Source organism: Suncus etruscus, chromosome 17, assembly GCF_024139225.1.
Source record: "Suncus etruscus isolate mSunEtr1 chromosome 17, mSunEtr1.pri.cur, whole genome shotgun sequence".
Lineage (NCBI taxonomy): Eukaryota > Metazoa > Chordata > Mammalia > Eulipotyphla > Soricidae > Suncus > Suncus etruscus.
In genome coordinates, this window is record NC_064864.1 from 47,253,259 (window position 1) to 47,279,414 (window position 26,156).

Genomic DNA, 26,156 nt, shown 5'->3' on the forward strand with positions numbered 1-26,156 from the left:
ATGGCGGCGCTGGCGGAGGAGCAGACGGAGGTGGCGGTCAAGTTAGAGTCGGAGGGACCGCCGGCGCTGCTCCCTCCGCAGGCGGGGGACGGAGCGGGCGAGGGCGGCGGCGGCACCCCCAGCAACGGCCCCAACGGCCCCAACGGCGGCGGCGGGACCGTGGCGGCCGCCTCGGCGCCCGGCGGGGATGGCGGGACTCCCAAAGCCTCGGCGGCGGCGGCTCCTCCGGCTCCGGCTCCGGCTCCGGCTCCCGCGGGGGCGGCCCCGGGCTCCGAGGCGGGCGCGACCCACGACCGCCAGACGCTGCTGGCCGTGCTGCAGTTCCTGCGGCAGAGCAACCTGCGCGAAGCCGAGGAGGCGCTGCGCCGCGAGGCCCGGCTGCTGGAGGAGGCGGCGGCGGGCGCCGGAGCCCCGGGAGAGCCGGACGGCGGCGGCGGCGCCGAGGCGCTCCTCAGCCGGGTCGCAGCCTCCGCGGGGCCCGGCTCCGCGGCGCCCGACCCGCCCGGCGCCGCCGCTTCGGGAGCCGGGGCCGGAGCTGCAGCCGCTGCCGGGGCCGCCGCCTCGGGCTCAGCCCCGGGTCCCGCCGCTGCCGGCAGAGGTGAGCGCCGCTCGGCAGGCTGGGCCGGCCGGAGGGAAGGAAGGTCGTGCCGGCGGGCCTGCGCCTCTGCGGGCTTGTTTTGAATTTCCTGGGCCCGCCTCTAGGGCCGCCCGCCCGCCCCTTTCCGCCGTGCGCCGGCTGCGCAGTCGAACCCGCCGCCGCGCCGAGCTGTCAGTTGCCGGAGTGGCTGGCAGGCAGGCAGGCAGGCGGGCAGGGCTCGTCCTCCTCGCCCGATGCCGTTGCCCGCGCGGGGTTGCTTGCGTGGGCTCGGCGTCCTGCGAAATTTCTGTCTGTGCCCGCGCCCCGGCCAGCCCGGGACAGGGCGCTTGATGCGCTTTGAGCCAACCTCGGGTCTCGTGCTCGAGCCGCCCACCCAGCCGTTGTCCAGCGCGCGCCTTTGGAGAGGAGCGGGCGGACAGACAGACTGACTGACTGACTGACTGACTGACTGAGAGACACCCGGTCTGGGAATGGTGCAGACAGGCCGACAGACGGACAGACTGACTGACTGACTCTGACTGACTGAGAGGGGCCCAGATCTGGGAATGCTGTTGACAGACAGACCGACCGACAGACAGACTGCCTGACTGAGAGGGGCCCAGATCTGGGGATGGTGCAGACAGACAGGCCTACAGACAGACTGACTAACAGATGGGCCTAGATCTGGGGATGGTACCCACAGACATACAGAGAGACAGACCGACAGACTGACTGACTGACTGACTGAGAGGGGCCCAGGTCTGGGGATGGTACTGCCCGGATACTATGGAATGAACGCTGCGGGGCTGTTGAGAGTTTGAATCTCGGCTGCCAGGCGTTGTCGGACCCTTCATTCCGCAAAATGAGGATTCCTAGGCGTCTCTGGGGGCGAAGTGAATGCGGCTCTTGTAGAAGCTGGACTCTGGGAATTCGCAGTTTTTTTTTTATTTTTTTTGGTTATTATTTTATTATTATTATTATTATTATTATTATTATTATATTTTTAAGAAAGGCGCCCAAGTACTTACTGTGTGGTACCAACAGAGTTCGAGAACCCCTTAGGAGTATAGGCGTTGGATTCTCCCACTCCCACCCCTCCTCCCCATGCAGAATTCGGACTTTTTAACTTGAGAGTGAAAATTTTTTTTTGCCTTTAGATGGGTTATTTCGAGGCTCATCTCTTGTGAGATACCGGGCACACGCATCAGCGTATGTACGCCTTAGTATCCTGATTAACCCCACCGAGCCTTTCTCAACTGTTGTCAAAAGTTCAAGCAGTAAAAAACTCAGAGCAGGTCTTTTTTTTTGTGGGGGGGGGGGGGGACGGACCACACATGGCGGTGCTCAGGGGTTACTTCTGGCTGTCTGCTCAGAAATAGCTCCTGGCAGGCACAGGGGACCATATGGGACACCGGGATTCGAACCAACCACCTTTGGTCCTGGATCTGCTGCTTGCAAGGCAAACACCGCCGTGCTATCTCTTCGGGCCCTCAGAGCAGGTCTTAGGGAGCGATAGCTCAGCGGAAGGGCATTTGCCTTAATGCGGCTGGCCCAGGACAGACCCTGGTTCACTCCCTGAGCCTGCCAGGAGTAATTTCTGAGCGCAGAGCCAGGAGTAACTCCTGAGCACCTCCGGTTGTGCCCCCCAATTCCCCACAAAAGGGGATCTCAGGCTGCTGAGACATGTTAATTGGATTAAATTAGTGCAGAGTCTGAGAGGACTCTTGCGAATAAACTATGTCAGATTTATCCATTATTTTCTCTCATATTTCTTCAGAAATAATCTACTTTTTAGACCATAGATAAGAAACCAGTTAGAGTAAGAGAGGCCATCAGAGAACCAGCTAGTGTGACTATACATTACACGATTCACTTTTTTTTTTTTTTTTTACATCATAGAGCCAGCAGTAAGCCTTGAGCATAGTCAGTTGTGGCTCAAGAACAAAATTAGGGGGCCGGGCGGTGGCGCTGGAGGTAAGGTGCCTGCCTTGCCTGCGCTAGCCTAGGACGGACCGCGGTTCGATCCCCCGGTGTCCCATATGGTCCCCCAAGAAGCCAGGAGCAACTTCTGAGCACATAGCCAGGAGTAACCCCTGAGCGTCACAGGGTGTGGCCCAAAAAACCAAAAAAAAAAAAAAAAAAAAAAAGAACAAAATTAAACTTTTTTACATACAATTTTTTGTTTTTGATATTTAATTATAGGACTTGTCCATGTGATCTTACTCAGGTCCACATTGTGTGGTTATTAGGGGCATCAGAGCCATACGTGGCAATACTTGTGTAGCTATGCTATGTTGGGGATCAAATTCTGGGCCTTGAGTATGCAAGTCATGTGTCACTGATCCCTGAGCTATCCCAGTCCCCAACATCAAACTCTTTTAATTTCTTTTGTTTTTCCCAATTTTGGGATCATATTTTATGGTGCTTGGGATTTACTCTTGGCTTTGAATTCAAGAATCACTCCTGGGGTCGGAGAGATAGCACAGTGATAGGGTGTCTGCCTTGCATGCAGCTGATCCAAGATGGATGGTGGTTTGATGGTTTGAAGAATCCTGGCATCCCATATGTGTCTGTCGGGAGCGATTTCTGAGCAGAGTCAGGAGTAAGCCCTGAACACCGCCAGATGTGGACCCCCCCAAAAAAAATCACTCCTGGTGGGCTCTGGGACTTTATGGGGTGCCTGGGATTGAACCAGGATTGGCTGTGTACAAAACAAACTCCTACTGGCTGTACTCTCTTCAGCCTCAAACTCATTAATAGATGTGTCATATTTGGTATTGGTATATTTTAAATAAATACTTGTATTTACTGCCTTGAAATGCTATGGAAATTGCTTTAAGCATATACAATTGGGGTATATTTTGGAGAAAATTTTTTTTGTTTTTTGGGCCACACCCAGCAGCGCTCAGTACTCCTGGCTCTGTGCTCAGAAATAGCTCCTGGCAGCCTTGGGGCACCATATGGGATGCCAGGGATCGAACTTGGGTGCTTGCAAGGCAACCACCCTACTGCTATTATTACTAAGGCCCATATTTTGGAAATTTGGGGGGAGGCCCACACCCAGCAGTATTTAGGGATTATTCTTGGCTTCACGCTCAAGGATCACTCTAGGCAGTGTTCTTGACCATATCTGGGACTGGGGATCAAATCTGGATTGACCATTTGCAAGGCAAATGCCTTACTTGCTGTACTGTCTTTTTAGCCCTTTTTTTAGGAATTTTTTTTTTTTTTCTGAGTCACACCTAGCAGCGCTCCTGGCTCCATGCTCAGAAATCACTCCTGGCAAGCTTGGGGGACCATATGGGATGCTGGGATTCGAACCAATGACCTTCTGCATGAAAGGCAAACGCTTTACCTCCGTGCTATCTCTCTGGCCCCTAGGATTTATTTTTAGGGTTTTTGGGCCACAACCCGTGGCTCTCAGGGGTTACTCCTGGCTCTGTACTCAGAAATCACCCCTGAAGGCTTGGGGGACTATATGGGATAATGGGGATCTAACCCATATCAGTTGCGTGCAAGGCAAATGCCCTACCTGCTGTCTATTGCTCCGTGATTCCCTCCTTACATTTTAGAATCATTAACAAAAGGCCTCTATGATCCTTTTCACTCTTAAAATGCTTACATTTTAGGGGCCGGGGAGCTTGTTCAGAGGGCTGGAATTAGCACAATGTATGTAGGAAGCTTGGAATTGATCCTGGCATCACATGGTCCCTGAGCTTTGCCAGGATAACTCCTACCTGCCATCATGTGTAGCCTCAAAACCCAACTTTCCAGGCGATCACCATATTTTAGCAGGTTGGGTACTTGCCTTGTACCTGGTCAACCTCTGATCACTGCCAGGATTAATTCCTGATGATAGAGCCAAGAGAATTCCCTGTGCATTGCTGGATATGGCAGAAAGAAAGAAAGAAAGAAAAATATATTCTTAAAAAAAAAATCCAAACATGACTCCACTTCCCCCTAAATACTGATATTTATAGTGTGAAGGTAACACAAGAAAGTTACAAGTACTTTAGCTCTGAGAGTTCTGCTTTGTTTTGGACTACACCCAGTGGTGGTCAAGGGTCAAGAGTCATTCTAGGTAGTGCTCAGGAGACCATGGGATGCTGTGCAAGGCAAACGTCCTACTATTGCTCCAGCATCCCAACTCTTTGAGAATTGGGATTGTTATTCAGTTTTTGGGTTGATAGTGGTGGGTGCGTGCCATTTATAGCCAGTCTTGAAAAAAGATTAAAATGGTTGATTTTTTTCTTATACCATGTTTTATAAATTTTGTTATTAAGCTAATTTCAGGGAAATAAATGAATCTTTTGTTTGTTTGTTTGTTTTGTTTTGTTTCTGGGCCTCAGTAACCCTGTGATGACATTGAGGGGTTACTCCTGGCTCTGAACTCTGAAATCCTCTTGGCAGGCTCTGGGACCCTTATGGGATGCCAGGGATTGAACCCAGATGGCTGTGTACAGGGAATATGCCCTGCCCTACCTGCTGTGCTATCATTCCAGCCCTCAAATTTTTTATTATAAGGTATGGACAAGTTGAAGGATTTTGGTATGGGTGACCAAAACAGAGTGAAAAATCCCATTAAAACATGATGTGGGGGCCCGGAGAGATAGCACAGCGGTGTTGGCCTTGCAAGCAGCCGATCCAGGACCAAAGGTGGTTGGTTCGAATCCCGGTGTCTCATATGGTCCCCCGTGCCTGCCAGGAGCTATTTCTGAGCAGACAGTCAGGAGTAACCCCTGAGCAATGCCGGGTGTGGCCCAAAAACCAAAAAGAAAAAAGAAAAGAAAAAAAAAACATGATGTGGGGCTGAACTGGTGGCGCAAGCGGTAGGACGTTTGCCTTGCACACACTAACCTAGGACAGACTGGTTCAATCCCCCAGCATTCCATATGGTCGTCCCCCAAGCCAGGAGCGATTTCTAAGCGCATAGCCAAGAGTAACTCCTGAATGTCACCGGGTGTGGCCCAAAAACTAAATAAACAAAACAAAACATGATGTAGGTGGGGCCAGAGAGAGAGAGAGAGCACAACAGTAGGGCGTTTGCCTTACAGGCAGCTGATTCAGGATGGTGGTTTGAATCCCAGCATCCCATATGGTCTCCTGAGCCTGCCAGGAGTGATTTCTGAGTGCAGAGCCAGGAGTAACCCCTGAGAGCTGCTGGGTGTGATGCAAAAACAAAACATGATGTAGTTGTGTTGAAGAAAGGTTGAAAGGAGGGACATATGGGGGATAGAGCTATAGCACAGGTGTAGGGCATTTGCCTTGCACACTGCCGATCCAGGAGGGACCTTGGTTCAATCCCTGACATTCCATATGGTCCCCCAGCCAGGAGCAATTTCTGAGCGCATAGCCAGGAGTAACTCCTAAGATTCACAGTGTGTAGCCCCCAAAAAACCAGAAAAGAGGGACATATATCTGAGAAATATTTCTCCTCGTGTGTGTTGGTAGTATTGGTGTGCTTGCTCCTGGCTCTGCACTCAGGGATCACTTCTGACAGGTTTGGGAGACCATATATGGGGGCTGGAGACAGAACCTACCTACTGTGCTATTGCTTCAACCACAATTCACCTCTTGACTTTAGCTAAACAGACATAGTATGTGTTAATTTGCTTAAAGTTGTTTTCATGTTTTAAACAGTTGGAAGTGTAACTGTGGAAGACCAGCCTGATGTTAGTGCTGTGCTGTCTGCCTACAACCAACAAGGAGACCCCACCATGTATGAGGAATATTACAGTGGACTGAAACACTTCATTGAATGTTCATTGGACTGTCATCGGGCAGAATTATCCCAACTCTTTTATCCTCTATTTGTACATATGTATTTGGAACTAGTCTACAATCAACATGAGAATGAGGCAAAGTCATTCTTTGAGAAGTATGTGAATCTTTATGTACATTATATACATTCATACATATACTCATGTGCTTTGTAACCCAAAAAAATTTAAGTTGCAACTCAAAAGATACTTTGTGTATTAGAGATATCTGATACTATAAGAAATATGTGGGATTTGATCTAGTTGGAGGTCTAGTTGGTTAGAGGAAGTAATGTTTGAGGTAAAGTCTGCAGGGTGGGTAGTAATTAACCAGATAAAGAGGGTAAAGCACATATGAAAACTTTGTGGTAGGTAGGTGAAGTGAATGAAAGAAGGTCAGTATAGCTGGAGCTAAATATAGGGTGGAGTGTGTATAACATGGAACTGGACAACTGTGTAGGGGCTAGGATAGTGAGGTTCTTTTTTTTTTTTTTTTTTTTTTTAGGCCACACCCGTTTGACGCTCAGGGGTTACTCCTGGCTAAGTGCTCAGAAATTGACCCTGGCTTGGGGGGACCATATGGGATGCCGGGGGATCTAACTGTGGTCCTTCCTTGGCTAGCGCTTGCAAGGCAGACACCTTACCTCCAGCGCCACCTCACTGGCCCCGGATAGTGAGGTTCTTGGGACATGCTGAAAGTCTTTTTTTTTTTAAGCCTACAGCACCTGGTATTCCCAGATAGTCTCCTATCCAAATACTAACCAGGCCCGACCCTACTTAGCTTCCGAAATCAGACGAGATTGGGCGGGTTCAGGATGGTATGGCCATAGACAAAAGTCTTTATTAATCTTAAGAACAACAGGAGGTTGTCTTGGATAGGAAAAGAATTGGCTGAGAGTCATTGACTATTCAAACAATAATAGTATCAATACAATTAAAGTTTATTTTTCCCGGCCCGGAGAGATAGCACAGTGGCGTTTGCCTTGCAAGCAGCTGATCCAGGACCAAAGGTGGTTGGTTCGAATCCCGGTGTCCCATATGGTCCCCCGTGCCTGCCAGGAGCTATTTCTGAGCAGACAGCCAGGAGTAACCCCTGAGCACCGCCGGGTGTGGCCCAAAAACCAAAAAAAAAAGTTTATTTTTCCCCCCTTCCTCTCCCCTAAAGTTTATTTATTTATTTATTTTTTTTTTGGGCCACACCCTGTGACGCTCAGGGGTTACTCCTGGCTATGCGCTCAGAAGTTGCTCCTGGCTTCTTGGGGGACCATATGGGACGCTGGGGGATCGAACCGCGGTCCGTCCTAGGCTAGCGCAGGCAAGGCAGGCACCTTACCTCCAGTGCCACCGCCCGGCCCCTTTTTTTTTTTGTTTTTTTTTTTTGGTCACACCCGGCAGTGCTCAGGGGTTATTCCTGGCTCCAGACTCAGAAATTGCTCCTGGCAGGCACGGGGGACCATATGGGACGCCGGGATTCGAACCGATGACCTCCTGCATGAAAGGCAAATGCCTTACCTCCATGCTATCTCTCCGGCCCCTAAAGTTTATTTTTTAATTTTTTTGGGGGGGCACACCTGGTGAAGCACAGGTTATTCCTGGCTCTGCACTCAGAATTTGCTTCTGGCAGGGTTGGAGGACCATATGGAATACTGGGGATTGAACCTGGGTCCGTCCCAGGTCAGCTGCATGCAAGGCAAACACCCTACCATTGTACTATCACTCTGGCCCCTAAAGTTTATTTTTGATTTTATCTAAGAGTAATTGGAAGTTGTGTTAGGATTCTATTAGTCTCTGAATGACTGAAACATAAAAGGCTATATATAGAAAATAAAAGTTAGCTTTTCTTTTTGATAAAAGTTGGCAGTCCAGGACTAGACCATTTTCCTTGTGGGATATGGCTTTCCTGGTTCTGTGCTCAGGAAACACTCCTGGCAGTGCTCAGGGGACCACATGTGGTGATAGGGATCTCACCCAATTTAGCTGCATGAACGACAAACATCCTACCTGCTGTACAATGTCTTGCAGAGAATCTCAGAGTCCTTGACTATTAGAGACGATTGTTATCCTGTTGTTTTACCTTTTTATATCATTTTGTATGTAGTTCCCACCTATGCTATAAGATGACTTTGCAGCTCTAAGTATGCATATCATTGTTATAAGTAAGTAGGGAGGACTTCCTTGCTCCCTTCCTTTTCCCTCCCTGATTCCTATGCTAGAGGTTGAATTCAAGACTTCACTTTTAAGATAAGTGCTCTAAGGGCTGGAGAAATAGCATGGAGGTAAGGCATTTGCCTTGCATGCAGAAGGACGGTGGTTCAAATCCTGGCATCCCATATGGTTTCCCCAGCCTGCCAGGAGTGATTTCTGAGCATAGAGCCAGGAGTAACCCCTAAGCACTGCCTGGTGTGATCCAAAAACCAAAAACCAAAACCAAAAAAAAAAAAAAGAACATTTTATAGCCAAGTAAGAGATATATAAGAAGAGAGTATATATTGGAAGAAACCTACAGTGAATTGAATTATTGAAGATAAAGAGAGGGATGGAGGGAGTATTTAACAGGTTGAGCTCATGCTTTGCATGCTAATATCCTGGATTAATTTCTCAGCATGATCCCCAGAGCATTGCCAAAGGGACCTCTGAATACCACTGGGTCTGACTCAAAAAAAAAAAATTAGGTGCCAAAGAAAAAGAATACACAGAAGGGCTAGAGAGATAGCATAGCAATAGGGTGTTTGCCTTGCACGCAGCTGATCCAGGACAGACGATGGTTCGAATCTCGGCATCCCATATGGTCCCCCATGCTTGTCTGGAGCAATTTCTGAACGTAGAGCCTGGAGTAACCCCTAAGCACCACTGGGTGTGACCCAAACCTCTCCCCCCCCAAAAAAAAAAAACACCCACATAAGGAGATAGAACGTAACAGTTTGGGTCAGAGCTGTGTAGTTCAATTAATAGAGCCAGGCTTGTCGAATGGCATGTATGTTGTAATAGTAGTCTAGGTCCTCAAAATTTTTAAACAGGGATCCAGTTCACTGTCCCTCAGACCGTTGGAGGGCTGGACTATAGTAAAAACAAAAACTATGAACAAATTCCTAATAACACTGCATCTATCTTATTTGAACTGAAGAAGCAAAATGGGAACAAATACAATATGTGGCCTGTGGGCCACAGTTTTGAGGACCACTGTGTAATAAGAGAACTCAAAATTTTTGAATTATGTGCTTTGATTTTGAATTATCAGTAATTATTCACAGTGCCTAGAATTGTATATATCTGGTAGTTAAGTATTTTAAAAAATAAAAATTAGGGGCCAGCGAGGTGACACTAGAGGTAAGGTGTCTGCCTTGCAAGCGCTAGCCAAGGAAGGACTGCGGTTTGATCCCCTGGCGTCCCATATCTTCCCCTCAAGCAGGGGCAATTTTTGAGCGCAGGCACCTTACTTTTAGCGCCACCACCCGGCCCCTCTAAATATTCTTGAATTTTTTGCTGCTCATAGTTTGCTTAGCTCAGAGCTAAGCTTTTAATTGCTAAGGTTTATGGATTTAAAAAGAATACTGCATTTTTTTTTTTTTTTGGTTTTTGGGCCACACCCGTTTGACGCTCAGGGGTTACTACTGGCAATGTGCTCAGAAATCGCCCTTGGTAGGCTTGGGGGGACCATATGGGACACCAGGGGATCGAACCGAGGTCCGTCCGCTTGCAAGAAAGACACCTTACCTCTAGCACCACCTTCCTGGCCCCTGAATACTGCATTTTTACTTCATAGGAAAATTGAGATGATATTTGAAATTAATTGGTAATAAAAGAAGTTGTGTATTTTCACTTTTTAGGAAAATTATACTGATGTTTAATAACTTTGATGTTAAGAATATAAGGAATCAGGCCTGAGTGATAGCACAGCAGTAAGGCGGCTAACACAGTTGCATGCAGCTAATACAGGACAGACCCCTTACCTGCTGTACTGTCTTTCCAGTCCCATGACATTAGTTGTTTTTAGGACGAATTATATTGTAACGATCTTGAAGTGAGTTACTCTTGAACTTATTGCTCTACTCCAGGGTAATTTATTAGACTGTGTGTTTAAATATTAGAGAATGTTTATAATTATGTGGGGAAAGCCAATCTCTTAATGATTACTTTGAAAAATGATTTTTCATAATCACCAAAACAGGTTCCATGGAGATCAGGAATGTTATTATCAGGATGACCTACGAGTATTATCTAGCCTTACCAAAAAGGAACACATGAAAGGGAATGAGACCATGTTGGATTTTCGAACAAGTAAATTTGTTCTCCGTATTTCCCGTGACTCGTACCAACTCTTGAAGAGGCATCTTCAGGAGAAACAGAACAATCAGATATGGAACATAGTTCAGGAGCACCTCTACATTGACATCTTTGATGGGATGCCTCGGAGTAAGCAGCAGATAGATGCCATGGTGGGAAGTTTGGCAGGAGAGGCTAAACGAGAGGCAAACAAATCAAAGGTATGGACTATGTAATGTTGATGATGAAAAAATGTAGCATTTTCTTTTCTTTTTGTTTTTTGTTTTTTTTTGTTTTTTCGGGCCACACCCGTTTGATGCTCAGGGGTTACTCCTGACTCAGCGCTCAGAAATTGCCCCTGGCATGGGGGGACCATATGGGACGCCGGGGGATCAAACTGCGGTCCTTCCTTGGCTAGCGCTTGCAAGGCAGACACCTTACCTCTAGCGCCACCTCTCCGGCCCCAAAATGTAGCATTTTCTTTTTTGGGCCACACTCGGCGGTGCTCAGGGGTTACTCCTGGCTGTCTGCTCAGAAATAGCTCCTGGCAGGCACAGGGGACCATATGGGACACCGGGATTCGAACCAACCACCTTTTGGTTCAGGATCGGCTGCTTGCAAGGCAAACACCGCTGTGCTATCTCTCCGGGCCCAAAATGTAGCATTTTCATATATTAATTTTATAGCTAGTTTGGGAATAATTTAACACTTAGTATACCAAGTTTTCTCTTCTAAGGACGATAATGATTAGTGGGAATTTAAGAATGGTTGTCTTGGGGCCGGGCGGTGGCGCTCGAGGTAAGGTGCCTGCCTTACCTGCGCTAGCCTAGGAGACGGACCGCGGTTCGATCCCCCGGCGTCCCATATGGTCCCCCAAGCCAGGAGTGACTTCTGAGCGCATAGCCAGGAGTAACCCCTGAGCGTCACCGGGTGTGGCCCAAAAACCAAAAAAAAAAAAAAAAAAAAAGAATGGTTGTCTTTTGTTTTGTTTTTGGGTCATACCCGGCATGCAGCCGAACCAGGTTCCATCCCCTGTATCCCATGTGATCCCCTGAGCACACCACCATGAGATTCCTGAGTGCAGAGCCAGGTGTAACCCCTGATCATTGCCAGGTGTGCTCAGGGATTGCCATTGGTTCTGCACTCAGAAATCACACCTGGCAGACTTGGGGGACCATATGGGATGCCAGGATTCGAACCACCATCCATCTGCATGCAAGGCAAATGCCCTACAATAGTGCTATCTCTCCGGCCCCAAGAATGATTGCTTTTTAACAGAATCTTGACTATAGTAACTGAAACAAGTAAGATTTTTCTGGAGCAATAGAACAGTAGGAATAGTACTTGTACTTGCCTTGCATGCAGCCAAACCAGGTTCCATCCCCTACATCCCATGTGATCCCTTGAGCACACCACCATGAGATTCCTAAGTGCAGAGCCAGGTGTAACCCTGATCATTGCCAGGTGTGGCTCCAAAAAACAACCTCCCCCCGAAAAAGTAAATGTTTTTCTCATTGTGATGAACTAAAGAGGAAGGCTCTCCTATGCCAACATAGGGCTTTTTATGTTTGTTTGTTTGTTTTGTTTTTGGGCTACACCCAGTGACGCTCGGGTTATTCCTGGCTATGTGCTCAGAAATCCCTCCTGAGTTGGGGGACCATATGGGATGCTGGGGGATCAAACTGTGATCCATCCTAGGTTACTGTGTGCAAGGCAGACACCCTACTGCTTGTGCCATTGCCCTGGCCCCAACATAAGGGCTTTCTAATATGACTGACAACCTTTACTTCTAGTTTTTGCTCTACCTTCAGAATGTGGCTTTTGGGGCCAAGGATATGACTCTGGTGAACATTTGTCTTGCATATGTGAGGCCAATGAGTTCAGTTCCTAGCACCACAAAAACTAAACAGTACCCAGCATATACTCTCTTTTTTGCAGCCCTAGCGTTGCCACAGCATCCCAAGAAGGCAGAAGGGGAAGGCAAAATATGTATTTCTGCTGAATCTCTTGTAATTTTCCCAGGAAAACTTTTTTTTTTTTGGGTCACATCCGGTGACGCTCAGGGGCTACTCCTGGCAGGCACGGGGGACCATATGGGATGCTGGGATTTGAACCACCGTTGTTCCTGGGTCAGCCGATTGCAAGGCAAATGCCCTAGCGCTGTACTATCTCTCCCATGGTGGCGCAAAGGGTAAGGCCTGAACTAGCTTAGGACAGACCGTGGTTCAATCCCCTGTTTACTCAGGAGTAACCCTGAGTGTCACAGGGTGTGGCTCAAAAACCAAAAAAAAACAAACCAAAACCAACCAACCAACAAAAAACCCACCCAGGGGCTAGAGTGATAGCACAGTGGTAGGGCATTTGCCTTGCATGTGGCTGACCCAGGATGGACCTAGGTTCAATCCCCTGCATCCCATATGGTCCCCTGAGTCAGGAGCAGTTTCTGAGCACATAGCTAAGAGTACCCCTGAGCATCACTGGATGTGGCCCAATATAAATAACACCCAGTCTAGTGTATGTTTTGTGTACATCTGTTGACTAGAACTAGTTTATATGGAAATTCCCGACTCAAGGGAGCCTGAGAACAGACATAATTTAAATGAGCATATTGCTATTCTAGTAATTTCAGCGTTTTGTTAGTAAGATGGGGAGAATGTTGGGTATAAAAAGAATGTTTCATGGTTTTTTTAAGATATGAAAAGGGGGGGGGCATAGAGATAGTACAGCAGTAGGGCGTTTGCCTTGTATGGGCCGACCCGGGAGGGACCTGGTTTTATTTTCAGCACCCATATGGTCCCTCAACTTGTCAGGGGTGATTTCTGAGTGCAGAGCTAGGTGTGCCCTTCAATCAATCAATCAATCAGAATTTTTGTTTATTTATTTTTTTGGTTTTTGGGTCACACGCGGCAGCACTCAGGGGTTCCTCCTGGCCCTACGCTCAGAAATCACTTCTGGCAGGCTCGGTGGGACCTTATGGGATGCTGGAATTCGAACAACTGTCCTGCATACAAGGCAAACGTCCCACCTCCATGCCATCTCTCTGGCCCCAATAAAAAGTTTTTTGAAAAAAAAATATGAAAAGGAGGTATCAGTGAATAAAACTATTAATTGATTAAATTTCTCTTTTGACTGGTAGGTATTTTTTGGTTTATTGAAAGAACCAGAAATTGAAGTACCTTTAGATGATGAAGATGAGGAAGGAGAAAATGAAGAGGGAAAACCTAAGAAGAAGAAGCCTAAAAAAGATAGCATTGGATCCAAAAGCAAAAAGCAAGATCCCAATGCTCCACCTCAGAACAGGTGAGGGAAAGATACCTCAGGGAATTGTGTAGAAATGTAAGATACTATGTTACAGAGAGTGCAGATTTGTTCATCAATATTCAGAGAGTAGTTTCCAGTCTTTTGCTTTTACAGGATCCCTCTTCCTGAGTTAAAAGATTCAGATAAGTTGGATAAGATAATGAATATGAAAGAAACCACCAAACGAGTCCGTCTTGGGCCAGACTGTTTACCCTCCATTTGTTTTTATACATTCCTCAATGCTTATCAGGTAGGTGCAATAATGGGAATAGAGTCTACCTGGAAGGTCATGTAAAATAACAGGATTCTGCTAGCTTTTGAGGAAGAGGAAAATGTAGTTCATCCATTTACTAGGAAAAGGAATATAAATTACATTACAGTCTTCTCTTTGAACTCTTTTTAAAGTAAAACTTTTTTTTTTTTTGGTTTTTGGGCTACACCCGTTTGATGCTCAGGGGTTACTCCTGGCTATATGCTCAGAAATCGCCCCTGGCTTGGGGGGACCATATGGGACGCTGGGGGATCGAACCTCGGTCTGTCCTACGCTAGCGCTTGCAAGGCAAACACCTTACCTCTAGTGCCACCTTCCCGGCCCCAGTAAAACATTTTTTATTTAGAAATTCTGAGGAAGGAGAGAGAGAGAGAGAGGAAGAGAGAAAGAAGAGTGTCAGAGAGGAGAGAAAAGAGAAAGGTGAGAGAAGAGAGAGAAATAGCTCAAGAGAGAATGTAGATTTTTTTTTCTCCAAGGCGCAGAGAGCCCCAGTATACCAGTACACAACCTAGCATTACAGTTTTTTTTTTTTTTTTTGGGCCACACCCAGCGGTGCTCAGGGGTTACTCCGGCTGTCTGCTCAGAAATAGCCCCTGGCAGGCACGGGGGACCATATGGGACACCAGGATTTGAACCAACCACCTTTGGTCCTGGATCGGCTGCTTGCAAGGCAAACGCCGCTGTGCTATCTCTCCGCGCCCCAGCATTACAGTTTCAAAGTATGAGAGTGCATATCTCAAGAGGTGAGATATGAGCGACATATACTCAGGTACACAAGTGTGCAAGCAGCCACACATGAGCCCAGAGAGCACATGTGTTTTTGTGAATTTTTGTTTTTGGTGGTTGGAGTTGGGCGGGTTGGTCCACATCTAGTTCTAATCTCAGAAATTTCTGAGATTTCTCCTGGCAGACTTGTGATAATAGGCAATTCTGGGGACCAAACCTGGGCTGACCATGTGAAAGCAAATGCCATACCTCCTATGCTCTGACCCCTGTGAACTCTTGATAAAAATATCTTTTAGAGCAGTAAGGAAAGGAGAATTGGACATTGCTAAGACTAGATAAATGGCAGTGTGTAAAAGACCTTTACCAACACATCTGTTCCAAATCCTTGCATATTTTCACAGGTGAGGATTCTGCTAGCTTTTTTTTTTTTTTTGGTTTTTGGGCCACACCCGGTAACGCTCAGGGGTTACTCCTGGCTATGCGCTCAGAAGTTGCTCCTGGCTTGGGGGACCAAATGGGACACCGGGGGATCGAACCGCGGTCCGTCCAAGGCTAGCGCAGGCAAGGCAGGCACCTTACCTTTAGCGCCACCGCCCGGCCCCTCTGCTAGCTTTTGAGGAGGAGAAATCATTTTATCATCTTTCACCTCTGGTCTCCTAATTTTTCCCCTCTGTGTTTCCACTCCTTTCATTATTGTGACTGGGGGTCGGACACACACTTCACTGTGGTGTTCTGCGTGCTTAATTTTATCTGTTATGCTTGCCAGGAGTTGCATTTAGTCCGAGAGTTGCATTTTAGGTCCTGCTGCTTCCCAAGGTTTAGATTCCATTAGTTGTGCTTATGCACATCCTTACTGGGAGTTCACAATCTAGGTTGAGGCACACTAGTTACAGGTGTGATACTTCTTTAGTACTCATACATGTCCTTGCCAGCGATTATATTTAATTGTAGTACTTGATGGAGAGTGCAAACCCCCACTCCCGAAACTTTTTGCCTTTTGATTCTTTTGGCCTGTGGTATTCATTGTTTGTTTACTCCTGGCTCTGTGCTCAGGGATCCTTTCTGGGAAGGTTTGGTGGACCATATGGAATACTGCGGATCTGGGTCAGCTGTATGCAAAGCAAAGCCACCTTACCCTCTGTATTATCTCTCCAACCCTAGCACCTCTTTTTGTAATGCTCACTTAAGCCCTTTTATAGTGAGTCTGTAAATTACATATGGTGTCAGGGATTGCAGACAGCCAAGCTGCCATGACTGTGATCTATGCAGTGAAACCCTGCCTTTGAAATCTATACTTTCATTTGAGAAAAATAGCATTATGCAGTCTAACAGATAATGTTGTCCCCTAAAGCAATATTGATTCATATAATTATTTCTCCCCCAAATTGACAGGGACTTACTGCAGTAGATGTCACTGATGACTCGAGTTTGATTGCTGGAGGTTTTGCAGATTCAACTGTTCGTGTGTGGTCTGTGACACCCAAAAAGCTTCGTAGTGTCAAGCAAGCCGCAGGTAACTGAAAGCATCTATCAGTACTTTACTTTAGTCTTTGTGCATGGAATATACATAATGTATTAGGATTTTAGAAGAATTTCACTTTTTTTAAGTTTTGGGGTCATACCCAGTGATGCTCAGGAGTTACTCGTGGCAGGCTTGGAGGACCATATGGGATACTGGGATTCAAACTGCTGTTGGTCCTGGGTTGGGTACTTGCTAGACAAACGCCCTACTGCTGTCTCTCTGGCCCAAAATGCTAACATTTCTAACAGAGAAGTGTATTGTATCAACATCTTATATGGTCCACTGAGTACCATCAAGAGTAATTCCTGAGTGGAGTCAGGAGTAACTCTGAGCATCATCAGGTGTGGGTCATTCCTCCCCACACCCCAAAAAAACCCAAAGCAAAACAAAGTGTATTGGGTAGAAATCAGAAGATTGGAATTAGAAAGGTTTAACTTTTCTGGGTCTCAGCTATAGATTAACCTAACATTCAAGTTCAAAACCTAACATTTTTCTGATTGTACTTTAAAAGCCTTTACAATTTATTATTATTATTTTGGACTACATACAGGAATGTTCAGGACTTCTCCTGGTATAGTACTCAGGAGTTGCTCCTTGTGGTGCTCAGGTGAGCTTGTAATGCTGAATATTGAACTCAGGCCTTCTGTATGCAAGGCATTCACACTAGACCTTTGAACTCTCTTTCCCCTCCCTTAAAAAATCTTTAGTTTTTCATGGGAGAACACTTTGTTGTTGTTGCTTTTGGTTTTTGGGTCACACACAGCAGCACTCAGCTCAGGGGTTACTCCTGGCTCTATGCTCAGAAATCGCTCCAGGCAGGCTCGGGGGACCATATGGGATGGCCGGTATTCGAACCACCATCCTTCTGCATGCAAGGCAAATGCCCTCCCTCCATTCTATCTTTCTGACCCCTGAGAACACTTTGTTTTAGCCATAAGAATTACATAGGAAGAACTGTTTAGGTTTGTGCTCTTTCACCGTTCCCTTCCCCTCCCCTCCCCTCCTCTCCCCTTCCTCCCTCTCTTTTCTTTTCTTTTCTTTTCTTTTCTTTTCTTTTCTTTTCTTTTCGTTTCTCATTCTTTCTGTGAAACAAGATAGTTTTATTGACCAAACCTAACTTAAAAAGATGAAAGGGAAGAGAGGAAAGGAAAACATGTCATGAGAGGCTGAAGTAATACTACAGTGGGTAAGATGCTTACCTTACATGCCCCCAAAACCAAAACAAAACCAAAAGAAATGAAAAGAGAAAGAAAGCATGTTCAAGAGGAAGCAAGCTTGAAAGAACAAGCATGAAAACATACACAAATAAGCGGGATATGTATTCAGCAGCTTGAAGAGCAAACCAGGATTTCATTTTGCCTTTTTTTTTTTTGATCACACTCAGTGATACTCGGGTTATTCCTGGCTCTGAATTACTCCTGGTGGTACTCAGGAGACCATATGGGATGCCAGGAATTGAACTCTGGCTAGCCTTGTGCAAGGCAAGTGCCCTACATGCTGTACTGTCTTCAGCCCTAGGATTTAATTTTTTTTTTTGGTTTTTGGGCCACACCCGTTTGACGCTCAGGGGTTACTCCTGGCTATGTGCTCAGAAATTGCCCCTGGCTTGGGGGGACCATATGGGACGCCGGGGGATCGAACCGCGGTCCGTTCCTTGGCTAGCGCTTGTAAGGCAGACACCTTACCTCTAGCGCCACCTTCCCGGTCCTGGATTTAATTTTTTTTAAAAAATGTTTTGGGGGCCGTAGAGAGCTCAGCGGCATTTACCTTGCAAGCAGCCATCCTAGGACCAAAGGTGGTTGGTTCGAATCCCGGCGTCCCATATGGTTCCCCGTGCCTGCCAGGAGCTATTTCTGAGCAGATAGTCAAGAGTAATCCCTTAGCACCACCATGTGTGGCCCAAAAACCAAAAAAAAAATTTTTTTTTTGACCATACCCAGCACCACTCTGGTTACTCCTGGCTCTGTGATCAGAAATCACTCTTGGCAGGCTTGGGAGACCATATAGGATGCCTGGGAAATAATCAGAGTTTGTCCTGGGTCAACCGCATGCAAGGCAAAAACACTTTACTGCTGAGCTATCGCTCTGGCCTAGGTCTTAATTTTTTTTTTTTTTTTTTGGTGTTTTGGGCCACACTTGGTGACACTCAGGGGTTATTTCTGGCTATGCGCTCAGAAATCGCTCTTGGCTTGCACAGGCAAGGCAGACACCTTACCTCTAGCGCCACCATGCCAGCCTCGTTTGTTTTTTGGGTCATACCCAGCAATGCTAAGGGGTTACTCCTGGCTCTATTCTCAGAAATTGCTCTTGGCAGGCTCGGGGGACCATATGGGATGTTGAGATTTGAACCAATGTCCTGCATGCACGGCAAACTTACCCTACCTCCATACTATCTCTCTGGCCCCCCTTAATTTATTTTTTTTATAAAGTTTCTTGCTATCTATAGCTTCCAGCCTTTATATCTGAAGATAGTTAGTGAATGGCTATTGCAATCACTGAGGTAGATCAGAAGTTTTTAACCTTGTTTATGTTGGGTGGACTGGTTGGAACTGAGCTGCAGATAAAAGGTATAAACCTGGGGTTCCTCATCTTTTTCCAACTCTCACCCCTCTCCAACATTTTTTTTTGTTTGTTTTGTTTTGTTTTTTGGGCCACACCGGGTGATGCTCAGGGGTTACTCCTGGCTATGTGCTCAGAAATTGCTCCTATCTTGGGGGACCATATGAGATGCTGGGGGATTGAACTACTATCCGTCCTAGGCTAGTGCCGGCAAGGCAGACGCCTTACCGCTCCATGCCACTGATCTGCCCCCCCCTTTTTTCGGTGGGGGGGCACACCTGGTGGTGCTCAGGGATTACTCTAGGCTCTTCACTCAGAAATCACTCCTGGCATGCTCAGGGGACCATATGGGATGCTGGGGATTGAACCCAGGTTAGTCCTGGGACGGTACAAAGCAAATATCCTGCCACTGTGCTATTGTTCCAGCCCCAAGAGGCTGTTTCCTTTCTGTTAGTGTGCCCCCCCCACTGGCTGCCCCCTAGTTTAGTACCTTGATCTCAAATTTATGAAGTTCTTTTTTGTTTGTTTTGGACCCAGCAGTACTCAGGGTTCTCCTGGCTCTGCATTCAGGAATCACTCCTGGTAATGCTCAGAGGACCATATGGGATGTTAGAAATGGAACCTGGGTTGGCTGTGTACAAGACAAGTGCCCAACTGACTGTACTATCACTCTAGCCCTGATTTCTGATCTGTGGCACTCTTAAGATATCCTCTGGGGATCATAGGGCCAAATGGTTTCTTATTGAGAAATAAGTGTTTGTTCATAGAATACATTTTTAACAGTGTTGGCGTTTTCATAGTTTTATTTCTGTTAAGTATTTATCCTAGGGGCCAGAGTGGTAGCACAGCAGTAGGGCGTTTGCCTTGCACACAGCTGACTGAGGACAGACCTGGGTTTGATACCCCGGTGTCTATATGGTCCCCCAAGCCAGGAGCGATTTCTGAGTGCATAGCCAGGGATAACCCCTAAGAGTCACCGAGTGTGGCCCCAAAACAAAAACAAACAAACAAAAGTATTTATCCTAGTTCCAACACTGAGTAACACTGAGCAGCTGCGTGCGTTCCAGCAGATCACTAACTGGGCCTGTTTCCTGTCCTTTATACCTGATTGAGGGATGATTATCATGTAAGTCATGGAGAAATAGCACCGTGGTTAATGTGTAGAAGTTGCTGTTCAAATGTTAGTTCCTCTTCTGAATCATGAGGTGATTGCCTTAAAAACTAATGTTTTTGGACCTTTTTAGATCTTAGCCTCATAGACAAAGAATCAGATGATGTCTTAGAAAGAATCATGGACGAGAAAACAGCAAGTGAGTTGAAGATTTTGTATGGTCACAGTGGACCTGTCTATGGAGCCAGCTTCAGTCCAGATAGGTAAAAAAAAATGTTGCTGCTTTATGTTGAAATTATATAAAGAACTATTGAAACATTATGCAATTTTGGGGGAAAATTCTGCTTTAGAATTGACATGTATTCCATTGATTATCTTACTTAAAGCTATTTTTTTGTTTTGGGGCCACTTTTGGCTGTGTCAGACCTTATTCTTGGCTTTGCACTTAGGGATTACCCCTGACGGGCATGGGGTGACCATATGGGATGCATGGAATCCAGGTTGGCTGCTTGGAAGGCAAGAACCTTACCAGCTTTACTGCTTTACCTGGCCCCAGAATTGTTGAGTTTTAAGCAGTATACTGCATTTCTTTTCTTCCCTTGTGTTTTGCAATAAGGGTGGGTTGTTCTAGCAGTGTTAGGGAATGGTGCAGTGCTGGAATCAAACCTGAGCCTCTCACGTGCTCAACCAATGAACTATCTCTTTGTTCCATATGTTTTAGTCTTTCTTAACTGACTGTATTTGACATTTTTCATCATTATTATCTTTTGGAATTTTTGTTTGCTGTTTAAAGGATTATGTATTTTTGGTTGCTTGTTTTTGGACCGTACCTGGTGGAACTCAGGGATTACTTAAATATAGAGAAGCTAAAGAGATGACTGAAAGTTAGTCTAGGAACTAATCATAACTTCTCTTCTCAGAAACTACCTGCTTTCCTCTTCAGAGGATGGAACTGTTAGATTATGGAGTCTTCAAACATTTACTTGTTTGGTGGGCTATAAAGGACACAACTATCCTGTGTGGGACACACAATTTTCTCCATATGGATATTACTTTGTGTCAGGGGGCCACGACCGAGTAGCTCGGTAAGAACATTGTGATCTTATAACTGGGTTTATTTTCCGTACATAATATTTCTTGTTGGGGATTAAAAACTGCTGCCAAACTCACTTTCACCTTTATTATCACTTCTATTATTCAGGCTCAAATTTTGAGAATGTCAGCATTTATAGCTTTTGATATGAAAATTGGGAGTTTTCACATGTTTTTTTTTTCCACATGTTTCTTGTATGGAGTTCTAAATGCCCTGCCTTTTGTGGGGATGGGGGTGTTTGGGCCACACCTGAGGGCGCACAGGGGTTACTCCTGGCTCTGTGCTCAGAAATTATTCCTGGCAGGCTCAGGGGATCATATGGGATGCCAGGTATTGAATCCAGACTGTCCCAGGTCTGCTGAGTACAAGGCAAACGCCCTACTGCTATGCTATTGCTCCCGACACCTGACCTGCTTTTTTATTCCTTCTCATTATATTAGCACATTTACCTAATTCCATCAAATATTAAATCTTTTCAGCATATGTATCTGTGAGTGTATGTATGCATGGGTATATATGTATGTGTATGCGTGCACCCATGTGCCAGGATACAAACTCAACACTTCATGCATTCAAGGTATGTGCTCTATTGTTTAGCCTGTGAGCACCTGTTTTTAATTTTGGGTCACACCTGGCCGAATTTAGGGATTACTCCTGGAATTATTTCTGATATCTTGGGAACCATATGGGATGCCAGGTATCAAATGCCCTTCCCCTTCTGTGCTATTGCTCCAGCCCATTTTTGTTTATTGACTTTAGGTCAGGAGGAAGTAGCTCAAGAAAATACTAATTCTAAGATGGTCAAAATTTGGGAAGCATACTTACCTATGTGTTATAATGAGTTGGGATGGAAGAGGAAAGAATAGGTGGGTTATATAGAGAATAAAGTTGGTTTTTTTTTGGGGGGGGACATCAATTTTCTTGGGGGTGTTTTGGGGCCACATCCAGTGGTGCACAGGGCTTACTTTCGGATCTGTGCTCATACCTAACAGGGCCTGAGGACTATTTGTGATGCCAGGAATTGAACCTGGTTGGCAGTCTGCAAGGCAAGCACATTACCCACATTACTATCTCCTGACTCTTTTGCTTTTAGAGCACATATAGCCCTTTGAGCTATCTCCCTGGCCTCAGACTGTTATTTAATTTCAATTAATTCCTCCTGCTTCCCCAAGTAAGGTAATGTGGGAGCACCCATTGGGGATAACTTCACATTTGTGTTGGGTTTCATCTTGGCATTTAATAGCTATCATCTTCATTTTCAAAACTTTATAAAAAGGCTTTGGGCTACAGACCACTATCAACCTTTAAGGATATTTGCTGGCCATCTTGCCGATGTGAATTGTACCAGATTCCATCCAAATTCTAATTATGTTGCCACGGGCTCTGCGGATAGAACAGTGCGGCTTTGGGACGTCCTGAATGGGAACTGTGTAAGGATATTCACTGGACATAAGGTATTTTCCACTTTGCCATTCCAGAACACAAGATTACTTTTGAAAGAAAAATATTTTACAAAATTGAACCACTCATTTTAGATGTTATTCATGCCACTGAACTTTTGGGCTGGGGATATGGCTTAGCATAACTTGCTTTGCATATATGAGTCCTTGGGTCCTGTTCCTTCTATTCATTGCCAAAGAATTTGAAAATGCTATTTTGGGATGGAGAAAGGATTGGACTTCACATGTGGGGGTTCTGGGTTCACTCTGGGTGCCATTTGACTCCCTAGCACCACCAGGAACAATCCCTGAGCAATACTTGGTGACATGCCCAAAACCAAACCAGTTTTCCAAAACCTATTTTTGAGCCACTTGGCAGTGCTTAGGAAAGCATGTGGTCCTAGGGATTGAACATGACTATCTTGTATGAAAAGCATGTACTCAGCCCATTGTATTAGCTCTGCAGACCCCATATGTTTGTAGTTTTTAACCCTGCTTTACTTACGACTCTCATGACTCCTTTTCTAGGGACCAATTCATTCTTTGACATTTTCTCCCAACGGGAGATTCCTGGCTACAGGAGCAACAGATGGCAGAGTACTACTTTGGGATATTGGACATGGCTTAATGGTTGGAGAATTAAAAGGCCACACTGATACAGTCTGTTCACTTAGGTTTAGTAGAGACGGCGAAATTTTGGCATCAGGTAAAATGACTTAAATGTCTCTGAACAGTATGTTAAAAGAAACACTGAGTACTAATACTTGCAAAATTAGGGGCCGGAGAGATACATGGACGTAAGGCATTTGCCTTTCATGCAAAAGGTCATTGGTTCGTGGGGCCGGAGAGATAGCATGGAGGTAAGGCGTTTGCCTTTCATGCAGGAGGTCATCGGTTTGAATCCCGGCGCCCCATATGGTCCCCCGTGCCTGCCAGGAGCAATTTCTGAGCCTGGAGCCAGGAATAACCTCTGAGCACTGCCGGGTGTGACCCAAAAACCACAAAAAAAAAAAAAAAAAAAAAAAAAAGGTCATTGGTTTGAATACCGGCATCCCATATGGTCCCCTGAGCCTGCCAGGAGCGATTTCTGAGTGTGGAGCCAGGAGTAATCCCTGAATGCTACCGGGTGTGACCCAAAAACAACAAAACAAAAATACTTGCAAAATTAAGTATTATTTTTTAGGTTTTGTATTCAAAGGATCAGCCAGAGTATTCCAGTTAGTTTACTTGTACAACTTTTGAAGTTAAACTGTTGAACCACTCCTTTAGAAAGATTCAGTTGAAGGGCCGGAGAGATAGCATGGAGGTAGGGCATTTGCCTTGCATGCTGAAGGGTAGTGGTTTGAATCCTGGCATCCCATTTTTTCCTTGAGCCTGCCAGGAGTGATTTCTGAGTGTAGAGCCAGAATAACTCTGAGCGCTGCTGGGTGTGGACCCCTCCCCCCCCCCCCCCAAATCTTAATATAAAAAAAAAAGGTTCAGTTGAAGTTTAGGTTTTTAATTAGAAACATATAAATTCAGTATATTGTTTTTTGTTTTTTATTTTTTTGGGTCACACCTGGCTCTATGCTCAGAAATCCCCCGGCAGGCTTGGTGGACCTTATGGGATGCTGGGATTTGAACCACTGACCTTCTGCATGCAAAGCAAATGACCCACCACTGTGCTATCTCTCCTGCCCCCAGTATACTAAGTTTTACACCACTAAATTTATTCTTCATATATATGTCCTACTATTTTTAAGACATTCAATGAGTACTAATAAAGTGAATGCTAATTCATCAGATTCCCAAAGGAATCAATTACCTATGACCCTCTCCAAGTATTTCAGTTTAATACAGTTTAACCCAACACCTAACCTTTAACAACTCAGTATTATTCTATACATATAATATACTACTGTATGCTACTGGACAAATTTAGTATGTGTGACTGATACTTGATTAGGACTGGGGAGATGGATTAAAGGGCTAGCCAGAGAAGGGAAGGTTGGGGGACAGGGAGTCTCCAGTAGTGCGTGGTCCCCATATTACTGATGGGTGTGGACCCCAAACAACAAAACCTAAAGTATACTTGAACCTAAGTGTGTTGGACACTCCTACAGTTTCCTTTGATTTACCCTAGGTTCAATGGATAACACAGTGCGATTATGGGATGCCGTCAAAGCATTTGAAGATTTAGAGACTGATGACTTTACTACAGCCACTGGGCATATAAATTTACCTGAGAATTCGCAGGAATTATTGTTGGGAACATATATGACCAAATCGACACCAGTTGTACACCTCCATTTTACTCGAAGAAACTTGGTTCTAGCTGCAGGAGCTTATAGTCCACAGTAAACCATCGGTATTAAAGACCTTTTGAAGCTACTGTTTGAAAAAGGGAGACTAAAAGCAAATACCTCAGTGATTAATATTTAAGCTACAAAGAATGTTTTGTCTATATGGATCTGGAAGTATGCTGCTTGGAAAATCTGATCAGGACAATTCCACGTTTCTATAGCAACCACGTTTAACTAATTTTCATTAGTTGAATAAGAGGTATTATGTTCGTGGAGGGGACATTAATGGTGCTTTGGATTGTGTGGAAACTATGCATTTTCTGTTCAGATGCTATCTTAATTTATTATGTTTAGAAAAAATTTCAACTGATTTCAGTAATTCATCCTGCTTCAAGATTCAAATTGAGTAATATTAATACTGTGTTGAGTTTTAGCTGAAGAATTCTATGAGCATATATGTTTCTACTGTAAAAAGGTAGTTACCGTATGACACTCAAGTACTCAGATGATCCACTAACATTTTTTCCTTGACCCATAGTTAGTGGGCTGTACCTGGGTAGGGTGAACTTCAATTTGAACTAGATGAGGGGGCTGGAAAAAAGAGTACAGTGGGTAGGTACTTGCCTTACACACAGCTGCCCTGGATTCAATTCCTAGCATCCCATATGGTCACTGGAGTGCAGAGCCAGGAGTAAGCTTTGAGCTTACTCCCCCATCACAACTACCACCACCACCACCACCACCAGAACTCAATGAGGTACTACTATCAAGACCACCTGTTGGAGCCTGTACTCATCTTTCCACCTGCCCCCACCCTCCCCTATAAACCAAGTGAAGAAACTTAGCTCTTATGTTCTACTTCAGCTAAAATGCCTATGTACAACCTAGTACACTTGAAGTCAGACAGACATTTCAGTTGCTTACCTCCAATACTGAGCCTTGCTTTGGGAAACTAAAGGATTTAGACCAAGTCACTGCCAGTTTTTTGCCTTTGTTGCATTTTGTACAGTTTTTATATTTTTGATATCTTGTAAATAAAGACAACCAGCTTTTCCAGATTCATAATTTATTGTACAAATTATCATATGATGAGTTATTAGCTTCTTCAGGCATGGGAACTGAACAGATGAGGTACAGTTTATTTAGAATCCTATATAAAAAAAAAACAAAACAGCCAAATTTAGACAAATATATGTCCTACTATTAAGGCATTCAATGAGTGCTAATAAAGTGAATGCTAATTCATCAGAGTCC

The 26,156-nt window shown here is 45.4% G+C and overlaps 2 protein-coding genes and 1 pseudogene across 2 annotated transcripts in view; 1 reads left to right on the forward strand and 2 right to left on the reverse strand.

Moving 5' to 3' along the window:
* On the forward strand, window positions 1–25,967 carry TAF5 (TATA-box binding protein associated factor 5). Its single transcript, XM_049790845.1, has 10 exons — window positions 1–598; window positions 6,218–6,455; window positions 10,505–10,820; window positions 13,736–13,899; window positions 14,014–14,149; window positions 16,289–16,409; window positions 20,222–20,351; window positions 22,458–22,635; window positions 23,149–23,326; window positions 24,743–25,967. Exons 1-10 carry the CDS (start codon window positions 1–3, stop codon window positions 24,958–24,960), a joined length of 2,277 nt encoding a protein of 758 aa, XP_049646802.1. The 3' UTR covers window positions 24,961–25,967.
* LOC125995204 (uncharacterized) lies at window positions 7,050–7,168 on the reverse strand (annotated as a pseudogene).
* ATP5MK (ATP synthase membrane subunit k) overlaps window positions 25,952–26,156 on the reverse strand; it is a 259,560-nt gene continuing 259,355 nt past the window's right edge. Inside the window, exon 5 of the mRNA XM_049764378.1 lies at window positions 25,952–26,052. The gene's annotated coding sequence lies outside the window, so the exon portion shown is untranslated. The remainder of the gene's footprint in view (window positions 26,053–26,156) is intronic.

Coding starts and splice junctions, on each gene's coding strand:
- TAF5 (XM_049790845.1), top strand. CDS start 1: ATGGCGGCGCTGGCGGAGGAGCAGACGGAGGTGGCGGTCAAGTTAGAG. Junction 20,352..22,457: donor GCCAGCTTCAGTCCAGATAG/GTAAAAAAAAAT, acceptor CTTTATAAAAAG/GCTTTGGGCTACAGACCACT. Junction 22,636..23,148: donor GGATATTCACTGGACATAAG/GTATTTTCCACT, acceptor CTCCTTTTCTAG/GGACCAATTCATTCTTTGAC.